Raw genomic sequence first — 19,975 nt, forward strand, 5'->3', positions numbered from 1 at the left:
AGCGCCGTGATTGAGGGGGGTGCCGTTTGCGTTTCGTTTGGTTGTAATCGCAACGCCGCGCCCTGGGGGCTCAGGGAGGAGGGGAGGAGGGGGTGACGGTGGTGCAGCCGGGGTGGCAGCGGCCGCTGCAGGATGGGGTTTGGCGATGTGAGCTCCCAGCGGAACCTCCAGCGCTGCTCCCCGGCTGTTGGGCGAAGCGGTGCCGTCGCAGCGCGGTTGCGCCCCGAAGGCCGCTGATGGAACTCGGGTAAAACGTGACGGAGTTTCATGCAGCTCTCGAACACGGAGGGAAAATCGCTGCTTTCTGCCTGCTGCGAGTGCCAGCGGGATTCGGGCCTCTCTCTGATGTGGCTTGAGTTAAAAGTAAACAAACAAAAATCAAGCAACAAACTTGCTGCCTGCTTGCTACCCGATGGACTCCCATGGCTGCGGCGCAGTACAAAGGCATTCCTTGCAGGTGTAGGAGCTGCTGCGCAGAGTAAAAGCCAGAAGTCCTGGAACTTGTGCATAAATGCAGGTGGTTGAATCACTCCCTGCCGTCCTCATGGTGTTCGTGCCATTGGTTCATTTCTATGGCTCCAGGTTGCCCAAGGAGGTTGTGGATGCCCCATCCCCGGAGGTATTCAAAGCCAGGATGTGGCTCTGGGCAGCCTGGTCTGGTGGTTGGCGACCTGCACGTAGCAGGGGGTTGGAAGGAGATGAGCATTGTGGTCCTTTTCAACCCAGGCCATTCTATGATTCTATGTGGCACATGCATTGAGTGACTGTGCTCTGAGCAGTGTGTGCTCAGTGCATTGAGTGGGGCGATGCTCCCAGGGCTCTCTTGGATCCCAAACAATTTATTTTCACCCCATGAAGCCCCATGCGCTCCCTGCCTCTCAAAGGTTTGCTGCACCTTTGCATGCCGTGGTTGCTGCCAAAAAGAGTCTCCTGCCCAAATGGTGATACGAATCCCCACCTTGGTTTTTCATACAAAGTAAACAGAAGTTAAGCAACGTGGGAAGGGTGTAGGTCTGCCTGTCACTGACTCAGAGATTCCTGAACGTAGTGACTGCTGCCGCCTCCTCGCTGCGGTTCCCGGCCCTGCTGCGCCTGCTCCAGGTGATGCAACCAACCCTGGAGTAGGAAGGAGTTCCATTGCGCGTTGTAAATCGCTTATTTTGTTTCCCACAACTGAGGGGACACACATGACTTCAAAATAGACCGAATGCCACAGAGTGGCCAACACGTGGCCAGGGCCAGCTGCTCCCTGTGGCTCCGTAGCTTCCCCAAGCTCTCCTTCCAGGAAACAGCGCAGTGACAGACCTGCAGCAGGCAGGTCCTGTTTATCTAGCAAAGAAAGCACAACTACAAGCACTTCATTTTACTTTAATTAAATGCATTCAGGTTAGAGATGCTTAGTAATCTAGGATCAAAGACCTTGTGATCTTTAATACATTTTCTCACTGAGTTTACTTACTCGATGTCTTAATAGGAAATTCTCACATTATTTCAGGTCTCTGAACCGCTCTATCTCCGCTCCACAAAGCTGTCTGAATCAACATTCCCATGTTGTGTTGGCCTTGGCTCTTGCTGCTTGCTTGCTGAATGTGGGGTTACCCGAGGGGTTATGCAAAATTAACAATAACAGTAATTACTTGCTGGCATCTCAGGGAAGTCCATAAGGACAGAGGATGGTGGATACACCTGACTGTACGTTAGGGCAACCTGTGACGAGAGAAAAGAGAAGCTTGCATGCCTGCTGGACCTGCTGCTACAGCTCATGGTTATGCTGAATTCTTTCATCCATCCCGAGTCATTTCCAGCCCCCACCGTGGCCAATTCCTTCACTCCAGGTGAAGAAAGTGCTTTAGTTCTGTGGGGGTGCACTTAAGCATTTGCCCTCCCCTTATCTCCCTGAACTCAGTGTAAACCTCTGTTTCCTTCTTGGCTGATCTCTGCTGGTCCCCAGAGAGCAGAGCTTCTTGCAGCCAATGAGAGGAAGGCCCACAGGCTCTCTGAAGTCCCTTTGAGGTGTTTGAGTTTGTTCAGCAGAAGTTCCTGTTTAATGATTTCTACTCTGCAGCGTAAGACTGCATTCCATCCATCCCAGCCCCAGTTGGACCTGCTCTGATTCATTTACTATTTTACAGAAAATCTGCCCTGCCTCCTGGTCTTGTCCATACGTATGCAATGCCTGATGTCTCCTTCCCACTCTGTTTATCAAGCCTTAGCAGCAGACATGGCTGTGTGCCATGACAGCCCAGGATTGCCCAGAGACCCCACCAGGGGCTCCACCTGCATGAGGAGGGGGTGGCAGCGTGGGGGACATGAGCTGTTCCAGGGGATATGGTCAGCTGTGCAGGTGCCCTGATCGGAGGTGGTGGAGGCATGGAACCGCAGCCCTCTGCTACCACTGAGCTTATGCAACTTTTGCTCTTCTGCTCCTCAACCTTTAATTTCAGTATGGAACTTGACAGAAACTATTTCTGCGCTTCCCACTTTAGCATGGGAGCTTGAGCACTGTGCTTCCAAACTTCTCAAGGGGAAAATAAGTCTGTTTACTTCTCAGTGTCAGTGTTTTGGAGCGGAAGGATTGGTTTCTGCTTTAGCCTCTTTGCTATCAAAATCTGCTGGTGGGAGCACTGCTGCTGACCTTCTCTGGTCCTGGCTGCTTTGCATGCTTCCCCCCCTCCCTTTTCAGACTCCTGTATTCGGTGGTGGTCTGCTTGGCTGGGAATTATTGGTGCATCTCCTTCCAGCCAAGGTGGGGTTTACATGCTTCAGAGCTTCTGCTTGTAAGTTCATGCTGTTAATCAGACACAAAGAACGCAATTAAAGTAATTTTATGAGCTTTATTCTCCGTCAGAAATGAACTGGCCCAAGAGGTGTGGCTGAAGGTAGAAGCACAGGGCTGGGAACCAGCAGGACCTGAGAGCTTCTGCTCACATTGCCAGGGCTCTGTGCTCATCGTAGCATTTCATGGACAGTTTGGAGCCTCTCTTCATAAGGCTGGCTGGAGGCTCAGTGTTGGGGTGAGCAATTTGTCCTCCAGTGCCAATTATGAGAGGCCAACTTCCAGCAACACACAGAAGGATGCTCAAGGGATGCCATGTCACACCTCCAGCTGGATAAGTGGCCCAGCACCTGTCCTGCTGGGGGTATGCAGAGAGAAGACAGAAGGCACCTCCTGGGGAAGTCCTGTGTCTGTTGCTGTGCTGTCCCAGAGGGATATCTTCCTTCCTCAGACCAAATCTGGGTGGGGAGTGAATTGGATGCTTGTACTGACATTTGGTCCTCTGAGGTAAATTTTGCTTCATTGCTATTAGAAATGAGCCTGTCAGAGAGATGCTGTGCTCTCCCACCTCCAGCACCTAGAGCCCAGACCTGCCTCCTCCCCTCCTCAGCTCCAGTCCCCTACACAGTGTGATGCTCCTTGCCCATTCCTGGCAGCTGACACAACAAACCCTTCCCAGTGCTTTCTGAAGCGAGGTGCTGCCCAGCGCTGTTTTCCTGCTGCCCTGAATGCAGTGCTGCTGCTAACTGTCCTTTCTTCCTCTCAGGGGATGTGATTGAAGTGTATTATGGTGACAATCGCTTTGGGACGATGACCGACTCTGGAACTGCAACGTTGAAGCCTCGTCCCAGAGTGCGGCCGCTGCTGACATTCCTGCCCCTGGTGAGTGTTGGCCAGCAGTGCTGTGGGCTGATACCCAGAACCAGCCAGGCTGGTTGCTTCCCTCACCCTCCTCCCGGGGGGGGAAGAAAAGAAATGAAAAGCCAAACCACTCTGTAATGATGATGGATGCGAGGGATTAGGAGGTGATTCGAGTTCAAGGCTCGTGTTGGGCATAGGCGAGATGCTTGGGTGAGAGATGTGAGCATTATCTGCCTTGTACTTTCATTTTTGTCAAAATTGCTGAGTGTGTAGATGAACAGATCTGGCTGGCGCTGCTCTTTGTGCAACTGCTGGCAGTCTCTGATCCGGCGTCGTGCTGGATGGAGCAGGAGAAAAGCTCTTGTTTCTGGCACAGGAGCAAGGAGGCGATGCAGCGGGTGCCTGCAGAGCTTGATGGGCTGCACTGACTCCAAATCTCTTTGTGCTGATGTGAAACAAAGGAGCAGCATCTCCTGTGTCCCATAGTAAACACCAGACATGAATGTCAAACATCACAAGCTCAGTAAGCAGGGAATGACCAAGCTGCATTTTTTCTTTTTCTGTAAGGAGTTTGGGGAGTGACAGAACCTTTGCAGAAGCCAAAGGCTGATGTGGAGGGAAGAGCAGCATGTCCATGTCTGAGCTAATCCCAAAGCTGATATCTTCGTGTTGCTAGATGAGTTTGTGGTGGTTGAAGTCACACTCCTGGTCAGAGCTCCTCCACCCAGCATGGCTGGGGATGGGACTGGACAGTGGGTTTTGCTCTCTGCATCTGAGCAGCTGTGGGCAGTTGTCACACCGGTGTTATCTGGACACAATCACAAAGCTTTGTGGCTGTTGGACAGTTATTTTTCCCAATCTCTGTGTATAGGATACAGCTCTGAGCAGAGCTACCAGTGCCCAAAGCAAGGAGTGCCAGCATACGTGGACCACAGGTGGTTGGACCACAGCTGGGACACAAAAAGCCACAAGTGCTCAGTGCTGGCTCTGGTGCTGCACTGCCACTTGTGCTGTGCAAGCTGTCCTCCTGTGTAAGGCACCTTTCCAGTGGTCTTACCTCGTGGTAGGTACATGAAGTGGGAAGTGTGTGGTTGCTCAGAGGTAGTTTGGAGATGGTGACAGCTAAATCTGAAGTGATACACACGGGTCACTGAACGCACTTAGAAGTCCTTAGTCTTGACAAGCATGTCCTGTCTGAGCAAGGGATGTTTTCCTTGTACACCCTCATCCTTCAGAGCAGTCATCACCCGTAGCAGGAGAGCTGGTCTGCTGTCACCTGGGTGCAATTCATTCATGGGTTGCACAGGTGTCACTGGGAGGACAACAAGGGGGAGGCTATAGAGCAGCTTGAGAGCATAATTAGCAAGCTACAAAGGATTGTGCCCTCCCCAATGCCCTCCAGAAGACCACAGGAGGTGAAAGAAATCACGTGGGCTGAGTCAGTTAGGAGCAGTGCCTGAAAAAACTCCTCTGGTATCACAGAGCTCAGCACATGACCACAGCTGGCACCCCATAGCACTTGCTGGGTTTTTGCATCTTCTCAGAACTTCCAAACATCTTCCTAGTGGAAGTGAAGATGGTACTGGATTAAATGGCACAAATGGAATAAATACTTTGGGCTGTCACCCTGGCAGTGTTGTTTTCCTGCTGCCTTCAGGAGCATAGGTGGTCTGGGGGGGTTCTCCCAGAGCGATGGATCCTTATCAACTGTGCTCCTCTTCTGAGAGTAACGTGTTTAACTGAAGAAATCAGCAGTAGGTGTAAGCCACATATTTTTGAGGACCAGTCTGGGTTGATTATTTGCATTATTTTGATCAGGTTTGATGATGATTTGTCTTGGCACAGACACTTCTGCTGCCACACGCATATTTGCACTGGGCTGTTCTGCAGCCTTAACCCTTTCTTTCCACCCAACCCCTCTGCATTCCTCAGCCAGCAGCATGCTGGGGAGCAGCTCGTGGGCAGCTGAGTCAGGCGATGCTCACACCCTGCCCTGCAGTGCCTGCTCCCTGCATGGCAGCCCTCCCTGCACACCACTGGGCACCGGCAGCCCTGGATAGAGCAGGCAAAGCACAGCCATCTGTCTGTGCAATGTCCCTTTCTCCTGCAGGTGAAGGCAAAGCTTTGGCACTTAGGGGATGAAATTCCTTTGGTTAACCACCAAATTTCCCAGGCTTTGCTTCAGAATAGAGTTTGGAGGTAGCTGTCCTTATATGGGGAAATAGTTGGCTTCTTTAAGACTCTCAAAATGCAAGATAGCTATTGTGGTGCTTTATTTAAGAAGCGGCCTTAAACTGAGCTCACTTAATGGGTGGGAAGCATGGGCTTCGCAGGAAATGCCCAGAGAGGTGGTACCCTGTCCTTGCAGACACCCAAGGGACAGGGCTCTGAGGACCTGATGGATGTCAATGCAGGGCAGTGAAACCAGGTGGCCTTTAGGGGTTCCTTCTATCTCAAACAATTCTGTGATTCTAAATCCATGGGAAAGACTAGGGGAGCTGAGGACCACAACAACAGGCAAGCTCTTCCACTGGAGACAGAGGATATTTGGTTTTGTCTCAGTGCTGAAAAGGGATTCCTGGTTGTTGCAGTGAAAGCTCACCCTAATAGGATCCTCAGCGCACAAATCTGATTTCGAGCACCACAAACTGGAAATGCAGGTTCCTGGTGCACCACCCACAGCATGGCAGCCTGCTGTGAATCAGCGGGAGCTTCGGGCTGGTCACACCCCTAGCAAACACATGAGAGGGAAATAATCTTTCTGGTCATCTCTCAAGGCTGGCAGTGCATTGGAGATGCTTTCCATTTTAGAAGCCAGGTTGTGATGTGAAGATGGGTGGGTTTTCAGATGCTGAGCATTAGCGACTGCCACAGAAATTTTGAGCGTGAAACAGGCTTGCCCAGTTTTTAGGACCTGTTGAAGTAACATGTCCAAAATGGTTCATTTATGATGTGTGGACTTTGTTTCCTCCAGTTTTGCATAGATCTCTTCTGTCTGCTCTTCCCTTTCTACCTACTGCTATCCAAACGTGTGATGCATACTTTGCTTTTAATTCAGGTCAAACGAGCGCTCAGATGCTTTTGTTCTCCTGTAAATGAGTAGAAACCCTCACTGTGTTCTGGAGATTGGCAGCAATGAATTTCCATGGAAAATGGGTACCACTGGCTCTTTCCTTTTGGCCTTTGGAATTTGGTTGCATCGGACAATTCTGTTCTCTGGTCTTAAAGTGTCTCTGTTACTCTTCATCTTCCATCTGGCTTTCAGCTGAAGCTGAGGATCTTTCCTCTACATTGTATCTTTAGGAATGGTATGGAGCTCTTAGAAGAGGTTGTAAAGCTCACCTGGTGCACTTTGCCACTAACAGAGATCTGTCCTAATGCCTCAGCAGACCTTGGCTTCCCACCAGTGTGAACTTCCCTGATCAGTTACTCAATGCCATGAGCTCTGCGTTCCTATTTACTCTCTCTGGGCTTGCCTTTACCTGGCTGACTCACTTGTGGTTATAGAGGGTATTTGGTCATCTGCAGGACAATAGACTTTGCAAGGGCAGTAGCATGTGCATGTTTGGGGATGGGAAGGACACAGGGCCCTTCTGAAGGGGCTCAGGCTTCTGCTGAAGTCAACTCTGCCCCAGCAGCTCACGTTCCCAATCTCCTTACATCCAGCATGTAATGCTCACGTGCTGCCTGTGCCCTGCACGGGGCTGTCTGTAGGCACTCAGCCTAACCTTTGAGCAAACAGACTTTGGAATCCTACAGCAGTCTCCTGTGAAAACAGTGCTGGTACCAGTGAAAGGCAAAGGGCGCTGGCTCAATCATTACCGAGACACTGCACAGACGTGGTGCAAGCTGAAGAGTGTCTCCTTTGCACACACAGGAGTTTGTCCCCAGCTCCTGCCCACGGGAGCTCCTGGTATGTCCTCGCTATGGTTTTTCTCAGCACTGCTATCTGAAAGCCCAGTGCACTGCTTCAGTTGCTTACGTCTGCATGGCAGCCTGATTCAGCATCAGGTTGTGTTTCGGCCATGGGTGCGTTACTGTACGTTTCATGAGTAACTGCAACCCCAACCTTACAGTGAGTCACTGCAGGAAGGAGGAGAGCCTTTCTGCTTTTGGCAGGCGTGAGGCAGGAGCCCTGGTCAGCACTCTGGGTGAGTCACTGTGCTGTGAATATCTCACAGTGGGTGGCTGTAATTATCCCAGCTGCCCTGGCTGTGGGCATCCTCACAGATGTGTAGGCTGCTAAATTGCACGGTCCTGCAAGAGCTAAATGCGCTGCTGGGTCTTCAGTGTGAATGCTAAGGGAGTGATTGAGAGTGAAGCAAACCTCACAGGCAGCAGTTTTCCCCAGCCTGTTCGGATATGCTGGTGCCAGAGTTTCCCAAAAACCTGGAAGCCTTTCTGCAGCTTCAGTGGCTGTAGCAGAGGCTGTCAGGGCTTGCTGCAGAGCAATGCCCACAGAACCAGAGAGAGCGATTAAATTGACTTGATAGGCAAATGGTGAGAAACTAACGCTGCTGATGTCAAGTTGTGGAGCCCTAAGCTTGGGTGTGAAACAACCACGCTCCTTTCAGCCTGTCTGCACCTGACGAGCAAGAGAAGTTTTGTCCTGTGGCTTGTGCAACCTCAACCGCTTCCCGTGTCCACTTGAACAGCAGCAGCGGCAGCTGCAGTACCTCCATGGCTATGAAATGGCACTGGATCCATCAGGTTTCTGTTTGCTTAGATTACCAGCTATACAGCCTAGTGCCTGCTTGTCAACCCTTTATTCTAAATCCCTGGGCATAAAACAGCTCTATTTTCTCAACAGAACGCCCAGGAATCCCATGGGGTGGCTGTGCCAACACCATCAGTGCCGGATGACTTTGAGGAAAAGGCAGCTTCTGGTAAGGGGTCTTTCCAAAGTCCTTCAGTGCAATGAGTTCAGCAATTCCTTGGACTTCGGGAATTCTTTGAAGAAAGTGTGCATGTGCCACGCTCTGGAGCAGACAGTCTGATCCTGAGATTTTAATGCTAAAACCAGACCTGCTATTAATAACTTTTGGGGTCGTTGAAAATGAATTTGTTTTTAAAAGTTGAGTTGTAGTGGCTGTTAGAGTTAAGCAAGCTTTAGACAGCTGCTGAGCAAAATAAACCAGCTTCCTAGGAGGATGGCTCTCCAGAGGAAATTCTGGTCTTTGCAGTGCTGGTGGAGGTGCTCATGCCACCCTGTTCTTGCTATTCCTTACAGACTCCGGCTCCCAGATGAACGGGAACTACCGAATGTACAGCTCAGTGGGGGACCTGCGCCCACAGGCTCTCGAGAGGGAAGATGAGGATGAGGACATCCCTCCACCACCATCAGTGCCCCCACCACCCCCTCCAACAGCTCAGGTGCTCACACCACCACCTCCAGCCCCACCGGCTCCTCCACCACCCGAAGCACTGCCACCGCCGCCGCCGCTGCCACCACCTGAGGCAGTGCCACCACCCCCTGCCGTGGCACCTCCACCACCTCCAGAGCCCACTCTGCCCTCCCCCATCACGCCAGCACCTCCAGACTTCATCCCGCCGGCCCCACCGCTCAGCAAGGCTCCTGCGCCCTTCAGCAATGGCATCTCCAAGTGGAAGTCTGAGACAGTGCTGAACACGAGGCAGGTGGATGATGAGGGGCCGCTCTGTCCTGCTGAGACCAAGGTGCCGGCTGCCCCAGCGCAGAGGAAAGCCCACAGCCCCCTAAGCAGTGCCCTGAGCCCCACCTCACCTTCCCCAGGTCCTTCAAGGTGCCCCCGCCTGCCCCGACCCGGTCCTCCTCCATCCCCATGCAGGACAGCCAGCCCTCCCACATCGAGCCCTTCACCCGGCAGCCCCACGCACGGCCGCCCCTCCCGCCCTGCTTCACCATCAGACCCGCAGCCAAAGTTCATGGAGGAGAAGCCAAGGAAAGAAATCCGCCTTTAAGACAGCCCGTCACCAAGGCAGCCCCTCCTCCACTGAGCCCCAAGCCGGGCGTTGTGCTCAGCAGCCGGACCTCAGTGCCCAACTCAGAGCCAAAGAACCTCCAGCCAAAAACAGACACCAGAGACTCTCCTCCAAAATCTGAAGTTATCACTGCAAACGACCTGGAGCTGCCCCCTCCGGACTATCCACTCTGTGAGGACAATTGGAAGGATCCCAGCAGCCTGAGCCAGCTGCAGCACGAGCTGTCGGCCCTGCTGCGCTCCCCCAGGAGGGATGAGAGGCAGCCAGAAGGGCCAGCAGCCCCCCAGCCCATAAATGGCAGCACCAACCATACTGGTAGCCATGGGTCTGATGGAGCCAGGCTTGTTGGAAAAGCTTTGTCATCACCTACAGGAGAGGAGAGAGAGAGGAGAGAGGGGCCTGGGAGCAGCCCCAGTACCGTGGGGGGACACCCTGGTGCAGCACAACCAGCTGTGGAGAGCAGCCCCACTGCACAGCCCCACAGCGTGAAGAAGATCAGGAGTGAGCTGGAGGCTGTGTTCTCCCTGAAGAAGGAAAGGAAGCCAGCCCTGGGGCTCGGTGGTGAGAAGCAGAGCCCTGAGGATGGTGGCAGTGCCTCACGTTCAGGGTTGAGCCCTCCTGATCCGAGTGACACCGTGCTGCCAAAACCAGCCCTGAGCTCACTGCCAGCCCCAGCAGCTGCTGCAGTTGTGGAGAAGAAAACAGAACAAGAGAAGCATCCTGCTCCCATCGTCCCTGCTGCTGACAAGGCCATGGAGAGCTCAACCCCTGCTCCCTGCTCCCCTGACAGCAGTGTGAGCCCCCCAGGCCCACCTCAGAGAGCAGTGGAAGAGGCGCCAGCTCCCCCGATCCCATCGCCCCCCATTTCCCCAGCACCACAGCCCAACACCAACATCTTCCAGTACAAAGTGCACCGGGCCGGGGCTGGTGAAGCTGAGCCTGCATGCCCCCCGAGTTTGGCCAGCAGCCCCCCGGAAGTCCTGGGCACAGGGCAGGAGGAGGTGCTGATCCACCCGGTGACAGGAGAGCGGGTAGAGCGGGGCTCTCCCATGGCACTGCTGCTGGCAGCCCGGCAGCGGGCACAGCGGGGCCGCCAGGGCAGCGATGCGGGGGGTCTGCCAAGAGCCAGGCCACACACCAAATTTGGCAGCAGCGCATCGGAAACCACCTCCAGCACCACCTTCTACCGCCACGAATCCAAGCCCTACTCCTTCACCGTGGTGCCCCGGCCCTCGGCAGCACAGAGCAAGCCGCTGTCCTTCTCCAGTTCCTCAGAGCAGGGCCAGGCCGTGGGCAATGGGCAGCACCCCGGGGAGCAGCGGGCTGCAGCCTCAAGCCTGCTGCGGGGTCTGCTGGAGCAGGGACAGCCAAAGAACCCCAACCCTCCCCGCCATGCCATGTCTGGAGAGGAGGAGGAGAATGGGGAGGCAGTGCTGGACTACACCATCATCCCCCCGCCCCCCGAGTTCAGCAATGAGGCGGATGAGGTTGGTGGGATCCCGCAGAGCCGTGAAGAGAACCACAAGTGCTCCAGCTTCCCTGAGTGCAGCCGTGGCTCTGACGCACCGCGGTACTTCAGGTGGCCTGGCTACGGCCGTAGTTACGGCTATGGGAGCAGCCAGGAGCCCTCGGAGCACAGCAGGAGGAATGGTGACCTGGCACCTCCGCGCCCAGATTACAGCAGCACCGCCGGTTACCTCAGCCAAGGGCCGAGTAGCCGCCCACTGATCAAAAAGCGGCTCTACGTCTCCGAGCCTGAACACTCCTACCCCAGATCAGCTGCCCGGGGCACGGGGCTCACATCCTATGGCTCTGGGGCGTACAGCTCCTCAGCTGGGGATGCGGCCCGCCGCCTCAGCTCTGCCCACTGGAACGGCCCTGGTAGCGCGCAGGGTAGGCGCACCTCCATCGATTCAGCTGGGAAAGCTGGGCCGTACGGCGGGGCTGACGCCAAGTACAAGGGGCAGAATGGGGACTTCTTAGTAGCTGGCAGGTATGTGGCTCTCTGAAGTGACCTCTGGTTGTTAGTACAGTTCTGGGCTGAGAAATTGGTGGGAAAGCAACACGTTGGGTCATCTGCCACAAATGGCAGAGATACGGGCTTTGCAGTGGCTCTTGTTCCACCAGCTCTGTGGTGAGGATGTAAGGGCAGCGCAGAGGCCGTGCTGATGACCACACTTATTTCTGCAGCTGTGGGTGGAGGGCTGCTGCGTGGGGGGGCTTCTTGTAGGAAAAAGAGGAAAGCTTCTATTGTAACTATCATGCTTGAATAGAAAAGCATTTTGAATACAGACAAATAGTTTCTTTGGCTTTTGGTGACTTTCCCCACTGTTTTCCTTTCAGACCTGCCCACGGCAGCTCACAGTATGGTGGACCCACCAACACCTTCACGGTCAGACCCGGGGCACGGCAGCCCATCTCCTACACCTACCAGAGTGGGCACCGATAGGCTCATCCGTAGGGCTGCTCCACTGCCTTCATCCTTCTGCTGGGAAGAGACAATGAGGTGTGTGGTTGTTGGAGGTTTTCTCCACCTGGCCAGCAAACACTGCTCGACACTGCTGAGGATGAATGTGGAGAGCAAACCTGGTACTTGGACTCTTCAAAAAGACTGTCATGGAGCATAGTTACTGCAGACCGGCTACTGTTATGTGAGCAAAGATGTTTTTCTTTCTCTTCTTCCTTCTTCCCCAGTATTATTTTCAAATTTGCAGCCTGATAGGTCTTCTAAAATGCAAAAGACCCTTAGTTTAAAGATCATTACTGGAGAGATTGGAGTTTGTTTGTTTTAATCGTGCTTGGGAGTGGGGAGAAGCCAAAGCTGGAGATGTGTGTAATGGAAGCAAGCCAGTATGTATCTGAATTTAGGGGAATTAAGAATGTGAGGTCAATTGGATAGAAATAGTTTAGGATGCCTGCATCACCGCCCCCTCAGCCTTGAGTGAACCCATTACACTGATGCCTTAAGCCAGCTCATGCTCTCAGTGCCCATCTCCAGGGCTGGGAGCAACTGCTCTGCAAGCACAGCTCTTGCTTTCCCACTCCTTTTGGTGCCTGCACGTTTGTGTTGCTGGTTCTTTGTCGTGGGAGACTGCAAGGTCCGGCTGGGTGGCAGTGAAGCACGTTGGCAACGTGAGATCTTTGATCTAGGGGATGAATAAGCTAAGTTTTGGTGTAAGTGTAAAGTTTTTGACACTCCGGGGTGTGGTGTACCTGAGGGACCTTTCTCCAGCTGTTTCCATCAGCATTGTGGACACTTTGGTGCAGATCTGCCTGAAGGAGCCAATGCTGTGTGATGGGAGAGGAGAGTGGTCTGAAAGAGGGTATTTCACACTGCGGTCAGCTGTAGTGAGAGTGTATTATTCTGAGGTTTTGAATAGTTAACTTCCAGAAGTTAGAAGCAAATCTTCCTCCCAGGTAAACTTGCTGCAAATCACTGTAAGATAGGTGTAAAAACTTGTAGAGAGTATTTTCTAATCGCTGACAAACTAAAAGCACTTTGAGACACGAGTCTACCTTTATTGAAAGCACTTTCTGTTCTCAGTGTCATACAGTATCATTAGTTCCATTCAAGCTTATTCTGCTTTGTGTTGCGAGTAGATTTTGCTCTACAATTAGACTCAAAACTCGGTGATAAGTTTTCCCCTCACAGTGCAGATTTCAGAAGTTATCTTTATTAATGTCACGCTGTTGACATTCTGTTTTACATTATTTCCAGCTCTACCTAATAATTTAACAGCTGTTTCGAATGCTGCAGAGGCTTCAAATATTCTGAACTTTGCTGCGAATGAAATGAGAACACAAATACCATATCAGCCTAATAGCTAATTCATAGGATGTTTTTATGCCAGTAACTCACAGTGACTTGGAATGCTTCCAGTTGTGTTCACTCCAGCTGGTATTGAAACAGCACATTTTAAACGGCTGGATGTTGGTTTATGGAGGAGAATAACTATGGAGGAACTAGGCAGTAACTCCCTGGGCTCGTACACAGTGTGTGTACAACAGCCATCTGCCAATCTCCAGCCCCAGTGAGGAATTTCCCCGTGTGAGGAGCACCCTCAGAACATTATTGATCTTTGGGAGTGAAGCTGTGATGCTGTCTGCATAGCTGCGGGGTTGTGTTTCACACATTCAGGATGGAATTTCACCACTTTCCCCTAAAACAAAGAAGCTTCACTGATAATGTTGCAACCTGATCTTTTTGTTTCCTGCTGTAGATTTTTGCATAATGAGTTAAACTTCAAATGAATTCCTAAAATTACTTTAAAAGACTTGCTGGGAGACTTCAGACTTGGAGATGAATCCTTTAACATATATGCAATTTCTGGATTGTCTTCCTCTTTCAAATTCTGCTCAAGCTCAACAAATATCCCTAACAAAAGTTTCATTTTTTTCTCAGAGCAAATGTGAAATCCAGCGTTGGCACTTGCTTTGAATCCCATGTTTGCTATTTCATTCAGACATGCAATTCACAAGTCGTTGTAATACATAGCGTGGAGCATCTTGTTTCTAGCAGGTGGACACTGCTTTAAGTTAAATAGCATGAGAATATGTCAGGTTTGTGTGCCAGCTGTTTATTTACTCAAAGAACGCCCATCCTGGGAATGCATATGGACTAAGCTGTAATGAAACCAAGTAGGACTTCCCAGTAAAACTGGTTAACGTGAATGTTTGAAGCATTGAAACGATTCTGTTCTTTAGACACTGCGGGCTGTCCCCGCTGCTTTAGGAAAATAGTAGGATTTCAGTACGACTAAACAGGCCAAGGCCATGGGGAACTATCTGCATTCCAAAGAAGTGGCTGTCAGAGCTGTTACAGGGCAGTTCAGTGCAATGAGCAGCGAGGACTCAGCTGCTGGGAGCTCCCTCTTGGCCGGGTGATCTTGTCAGCACAGCACACACGTTGCTTTACTCTGATTCCTGTTTCTCTTCCTTCTCCCCCAGCTGCTTTACTACATAAACTTAGCGATAGAGGAGGGAAACTGAGGGGTGGTAACAGAGCCAAGTGACCTTAGAGTGCTGGCAGCCATCCTGAAAGCTGACAGTGGAATTCTTAATGCCTCAACCCTCTCTTGCCAGTGTGGTCATTCAAGTCTTGATTCGACTTAAATGAGCCCCTGCACCTCCTCTAAAGCACCTGCTAATGTAGTAGAACTGAGAGCTCTACTTGTAAAGTGTTTGAACAAAGTCTCTTATTTATGAGTGCCACTGAACACCAACCTTCTTGCATTAAATGTTTCTGGATGTATTGTTTTACGATGCGTGGTGTGACTTTTTTTTAGTATTATCTAGCCTTATCTACTGAACTTCACCTTTCCCAGGGGTTGGGCCAGCTTCTGCTTAGGGCTCAGCATCAACAACTGCTGTGACAATGTCAGTGACAACAGAAGCACAGCTCTCCTCACTGCCCATTGCTGCAGAACCACCCCATGCCCTGCAGGGTAGGCAGCCTGATGGAGCAGCTTTACAGTTCAGCCTGGGTTTCTATAAATAGTGTTCTTGGTTTGGAGCTTTTCATTAGGAATGAAACTTGCATAGTGATTTGCAAGTCCTGACTAGAATGCTGTGCTTAAAATTGAAAATGCAGGATGAGCAATGCAAGCACTGACATAAAAGGCAGCTTGTTTCCAGAGTGGCTTACTCTCTCCACTCTTCCAAATTATACTTATTTGCATTCTCATCTCTTTAATCCTGGCTACAAAACAAGGTTCTTCATTAGGGAAGTGTGCAATGTATCTTGAAGCATTTTCTCTAGCCACAATATATTACAGCAGTGTCCCCAAGCCTGAGCAGGGCGTGAAGCAGCTTGGGCAGCATCAGCACACCACAAAACCCAGAGGATCCTTCAGTTCCTTTGCAGATAGCTTGTAAGTCAGTGGGCACTGATGTGCTGGTGTGATGCTGCTTGTTATGGCCTTGCTGCCTCCCAGTGCTTATAGCCTTGGTAAGCTAAAGCAACTGCTAAATAAACTGATGCTCTTCTGTGCTTATCTTATGATGGTAGGGAAAAAAAAAACAAGTGGTAAAAGAGGTAGATGATCTTTAATGCGTGCAAACCCCTGGCTGTTGTCATGCTGCTGCCCTCCTGCGGCAGAACACAGAGCTTTACCCAAAGGCTTGCAGGACGAAGCCCAGAATGTGCCACCATGGTCTTTAATCGACTGTACAAGAACAGGAATAATGTATCAACAATGACCTTTTCTCCACTATGCTGCTTTTTGCCCTGGACTGCGCAGCGCTGCAGCACGGTGATCTGAGGAACTTACGTGGTTTACAACTTCCTATTTGAAACTTGTCCCTGCTTGCACTGCATTGGTGAATGTTTATTTAAGCACGTTTGTAACTCCAGGGACTGAAATCACAACTTCAGCAGCCCATGACCTCATGGCACTTAATATTGCAGAGGTAGCCTGGTGAAAGAGCCAGTTGTAAATGAAAATTATGGTTTATTTTAAAACTGTCTTCCATCGTTTCCAAAGACACCTTTTTTCACAAGCAGCAGTTTGTAATACACAACCTTTGTCCTTAACTCTTTGAAGGGATAGTTTTGAGGAAACTTGTTCTTTATAATTGTTTACCTTTCCAATACAATGCTTTAGATGGGGAATTTTGCTCTGAAAACAATTCTGACATTGTAGTTGCTTACAGTGTCGTGTTGTTACCACGGTAAAGAAAATGTAGCATTCATTTCTAACAGAAGTTTTTGTTTCATTAGCTAAGACCCACTGTTGTCTCTAGGAAAGGCAAACCTGGAGCAGCGGCCGTGTATGCAGAGCAATGCCATTTATTGTCAGTTCAGTATATTCAAAGGAAACAGCTTAGTTTGAGAAGTTGTATGTTATATTACCAAAAAAAAAAACAACCTCAACCTCTAAGGATTATGTGAAGTCTTTGAGGGGATTATGGGAATGCTTGATCTTCTCAGTTTCCAGCACAAAAAGTCACTCACTGAAATCTATCAGGAGCCTTAATTATCACTAAGCAGTCTGATAACAGAAACAACAAAAATGAAGACTCAAGTCCTTAGTCCAGTTTTTCTCTTATATAAACTTCTGTTCACAAACCTTATTCTGGAGTCAGTTGTATTCAGCACAGAGAAGCTGAAATGTGGTGTCAAGCAAACTTCTCTCAGCATTCAGCATGCTGCAGAAAAGCCCCTGAGCTGCTCTCAGCTCCAAGCAATGGTGAGCATTACCAGGTCCTGGTATTTCAGCATGTCATGCACCATCACAAAGATGTTTAATGACTGCAGCTGGGATCCTTATTGTAGAGCATTGTACAGCATGTGACGTATCACACCAAGCACTGGTACTCTGATACCCACCAGTGGAGCAGAAGTTGACATACAGTTCTCAGCATGGGATTATTTGCAATAGAAGATAGCAAAAAGCAACCTTCTAAACTGCATGTGGCTTTGAGGACAACAAGGAAACTCTTCTACCATTAAAATTCCAACACATCTTCCTGTCCAGTTGGAAGTATTTAAAGAGCAAACACTTTGCTCAGGCTTTTGCATCTACCTCAGTAAAGGTGGTTCCTTTTAACCTCCCCAAATAATTTGTTTCTATTCATTTTGTGAGTGGTTTGAAGAAACAAGTCTTTTTCGTTTTATTATACTTAATTCCCTCTTCCAAGGCTCCTCTGTGGCTGAAGTCACTATTCTTTTTCCAGGTAAAAAACTGCAGTCTTTTTGCAGGTGAATCCAACTCCTGAGGAGATGGTACAGTCTAGTTAGCAACTAATTTATGCTTAATTCAAAACTACTACAGGAACCTTCTTAGTCACAAGGTTCGAGGCAGACAACAATCCATAACCACTCCAGTTCACAAACATGGTCGACTTCAGGAGAACCAAAGTAATGCAAGGAAGGAATTTGGACCAATGAGTTTATAAAACTATTCTTTTACACAGTTGATTCCGGAAGCTTCACCAGTTGGTATGGGGACAGTGTGATGTAAAACCTGATGATCCCATCCAACTGTAGTGAGCAAGGCATCGTCTGAAGGAGACCACGATAAACCTTTTACAAAGTCTCGATGAGAACGGCTTCTGAACCTGGAAAACAGAGCACTGTTAGCCATGGAGCACTGCTTGCTATGAATTTTTGGCTTCTGCGCTTCCTAATTGCTAGTTTGTCAGGACAGTGTTCCCCACTTCAAGGAGTATTTTCACCTTCCCTTTAGTACATAAACAATTAATGAGAAATCAGCAAGCCCCAGTGAATACACTGTCTGGTACTTACACCTCTGAAAGGTCTGAGTTGAGAACAGCTACTGTACAATCTTCACTGATGGAAGCCAGCAAAGGTGAACTAGAGGGCAGAGAAGAGACCACGGTTAGAACAATTAAATACACAATTAAATTTACAAAAAATGCTTTACTCTGAAATGCTTTACTCTGGCATTCAAGTGTATCTATAGCTGCATATTCTACACCCTTATTTTAGACAGTACCTATGTGCAGAAAATGCAAAGCCCGTAACGCGTCGGGCATGCACAATGGAGCTGAGGGCAGAATCAGGATTCTTTGTGTCTACTAGTGCAACTGTTCCACTTTCATCACCTTTAGGAGAAGAGAGAATGAGGTTATCAGCAAAGCTGTCACGTGAATAGAAAGACCTCCATTTGTCTCATGAAAGCTGAACAGTAAGAGCACTTCTTACCTAAAGCAAAGATGTCACTTTCCTGTGGATGCCACAGGACTGAGGTAGGGAGGTAATTACAGGCACTGCAAACTGTAAGTAAATAAATTGGGGTAAGAGTGAAGAGAGCAGTCCTTATAAAGACATTCCTACCCTAGCCCACTTAACGCTGCTACAGCACTATGATAATTATTTAAACGTTGATTTTACTTCTGTGATAGAACTAGACTTCTAATGGGCTTCTGTGACCAAGTGGCCAGACCACTAGATTGAGGTTAGACATAGAGAACTCAGGCATGAAATAGTGTATTTCTTCACACAACTTCATACGTAAGCAGTGACTGCATTCAGAAACATACCAATTCGAGTAGCTGGTTTGGGGCATCTGGTGTCCCACAGTAATATTCTTTCATCCTATAGATTCAAAGCAAATAAGATTTTTACAATTTCTTTCTGGAGCAGAGGCAGGCGTAAACTCAGATTCACTGCACTTCTGTTACCAATCCACATTCAAACCCACATCAGCTCCTCCTGTGTTTAAAATGATGCTCGAATTAATACTCAGCTCCTTCAGTAACCCCAGGACAGAGCTGGGAATTCCCCTGTTTTAACACAAACTTGCACCAACAGCTGGATGAGCCCATCAGCAACTTATCAGACTGCAACATTGGAACAAAGCATACGTGCAGACATTTTATATGACGGGTAGTTTCTCAATAAATGTGTTTAGCTGCAAATAATTAAGTTAAATCATCTTTATCGGGCAGATTCAGATAGAATTAGCTTTACCTCAGCGCAGGACAGGAAGATGGTGTCCTTACCAGGACAGGCAGCCACACATGTCACTGCATCGGAGTGAGCTACCAAAAGCACAAAAGGATAAAGAGCATCAAAGACTGTATCCAACATTCCCCTGTGTGCCCAGTGCCCAACTGCACAACACAGAGAAGGGAGCGAGGATCTCTAGAGGCACAGCAGACAAAGAGTAACTTCTATCCAAGGCAATCCAAGGCATGTCCTAACACACTGAGCTGCCAAACCCAAAGAGAGTCACTGCAGCCACGTCCTCACGATGTGCACCAGCTTGAAGAATCCTCTGCAGACCAAAGGTTGGTTACAGAGGGGCAGGAGGAGGTGACCAAGTGAGCACAGCATGGCCTCTGTGACAGCCCAGTGTGAGCTCCCCAGAGCTCTGGTGAGCATCATTCAAAGCACATACAGCTTACATTATGCATGCAGGTACAGAGAAGAGAAGAAAGCAGAGAAATTCAAAGATATACTTGGAAAAGAGAAGAAGTGGGTCCTATAACACAGGTTGGGCAGGGAAAAACGAACAGAGAAGTACGCTTGTGCTAGGAACTGAAGCACCCGCGTGTGGGGGCCACAACCTGCAACGCAGTGGGCACTCACCTCTGTAGGAGTGCAGCACAGCCTGCTGCGGGAGGTCCCACACCTTCACACTGCAGACGAGAGGCAGCAGTCAGGGCCTGGCATCACATCCCGGGGGGGGAGCGGGGGCCGGGAGAGCTCACCTGAAGTCTCTTCCGCCGCTGACCGCCCGCGTGCTGCCCGCCAGGACGTCCACCGCCTCCACCATGTCGTCGTGCTCATACTTACAGAACTTATTGACGATGAGGGTCTCCTTCTCGTCCAGCTCCCACAGCTCCACGGCGCCTGCGGGGCACAGCGGGGGCCCCGCCTCACCGCGGGCACCGGGACGGGGGGAAGGGAAC

General features: G+C 50.1%; 2 protein-coding genes across 2 annotated transcripts in view; one reads left to right on the top strand and one right to left on the bottom strand.

Annotated features, from left to right (window-relative positions):
• Positions 1 to 3,436: 3,436 nt before the first annotated feature.
• On the top strand, positions 3,437 to 14,854 carry C28H6orf132 (chromosome 28 C6orf132 homolog; the record flags this gene model as incomplete). The annotated part of the gene is given in 5 exon segments (XM_010724153.2): positions 3,437 to 3,658; positions 8,448 to 8,523; positions 8,868 to 9,320; positions 9,323 to 11,591; positions 11,942 to 14,854. Coding segments are annotated over 5 exon segments (3,126 nt in total), but the record flags the coding sequence as incomplete, so codon positions are not given.
• Positions 14,855 to 16,030: 1,176 nt separating this feature from the next.
• The window catches only part of WDR77 (WD repeat domain 77), a 4,225-nt gene continuing 280 nt past the window's right edge, over positions 16,031 to 19,975 (bottom strand). Inside the window, exons 2-9 of the mRNA XM_010724289.2 lie at positions 19,775 to 19,969; positions 19,653 to 19,702; positions 19,032 to 19,102; positions 18,602 to 18,656; positions 18,264 to 18,335; positions 18,055 to 18,163; positions 17,844 to 17,912; positions 16,031 to 17,656 (exon numbers count right to left, since the gene is read on the bottom strand). Coding sequence (XP_010722591.1) covers positions 17,497 to 17,656; positions 17,844 to 17,912; positions 18,055 to 18,163; positions 18,264 to 18,335; positions 18,602 to 18,656; positions 19,032 to 19,102; positions 19,653 to 19,702; positions 19,775 to 19,969 — 781 coding nt within the window. The 3' untranslated portion in view covers positions 16,031 to 17,496. The remainder of the gene's footprint in view (positions 17,657 to 17,843; positions 17,913 to 18,054; positions 18,164 to 18,263; positions 18,336 to 18,601; positions 18,657 to 19,031; positions 19,103 to 19,652; positions 19,703 to 19,774; positions 19,970 to 19,975) is intronic.

The sequence above is a fragment of the Meleagris gallopavo genome, chromosome 28 (assembly GCF_000146605.3).
Source record: "Meleagris gallopavo isolate NT-WF06-2002-E0010 breed Aviagen turkey brand Nicholas breeding stock chromosome 28, Turkey_5.1, whole genome shotgun sequence".
Classification (NCBI taxonomy): Eukaryota; Metazoa; Chordata; class Aves; order Galliformes; family Phasianidae; genus Meleagris; species Meleagris gallopavo.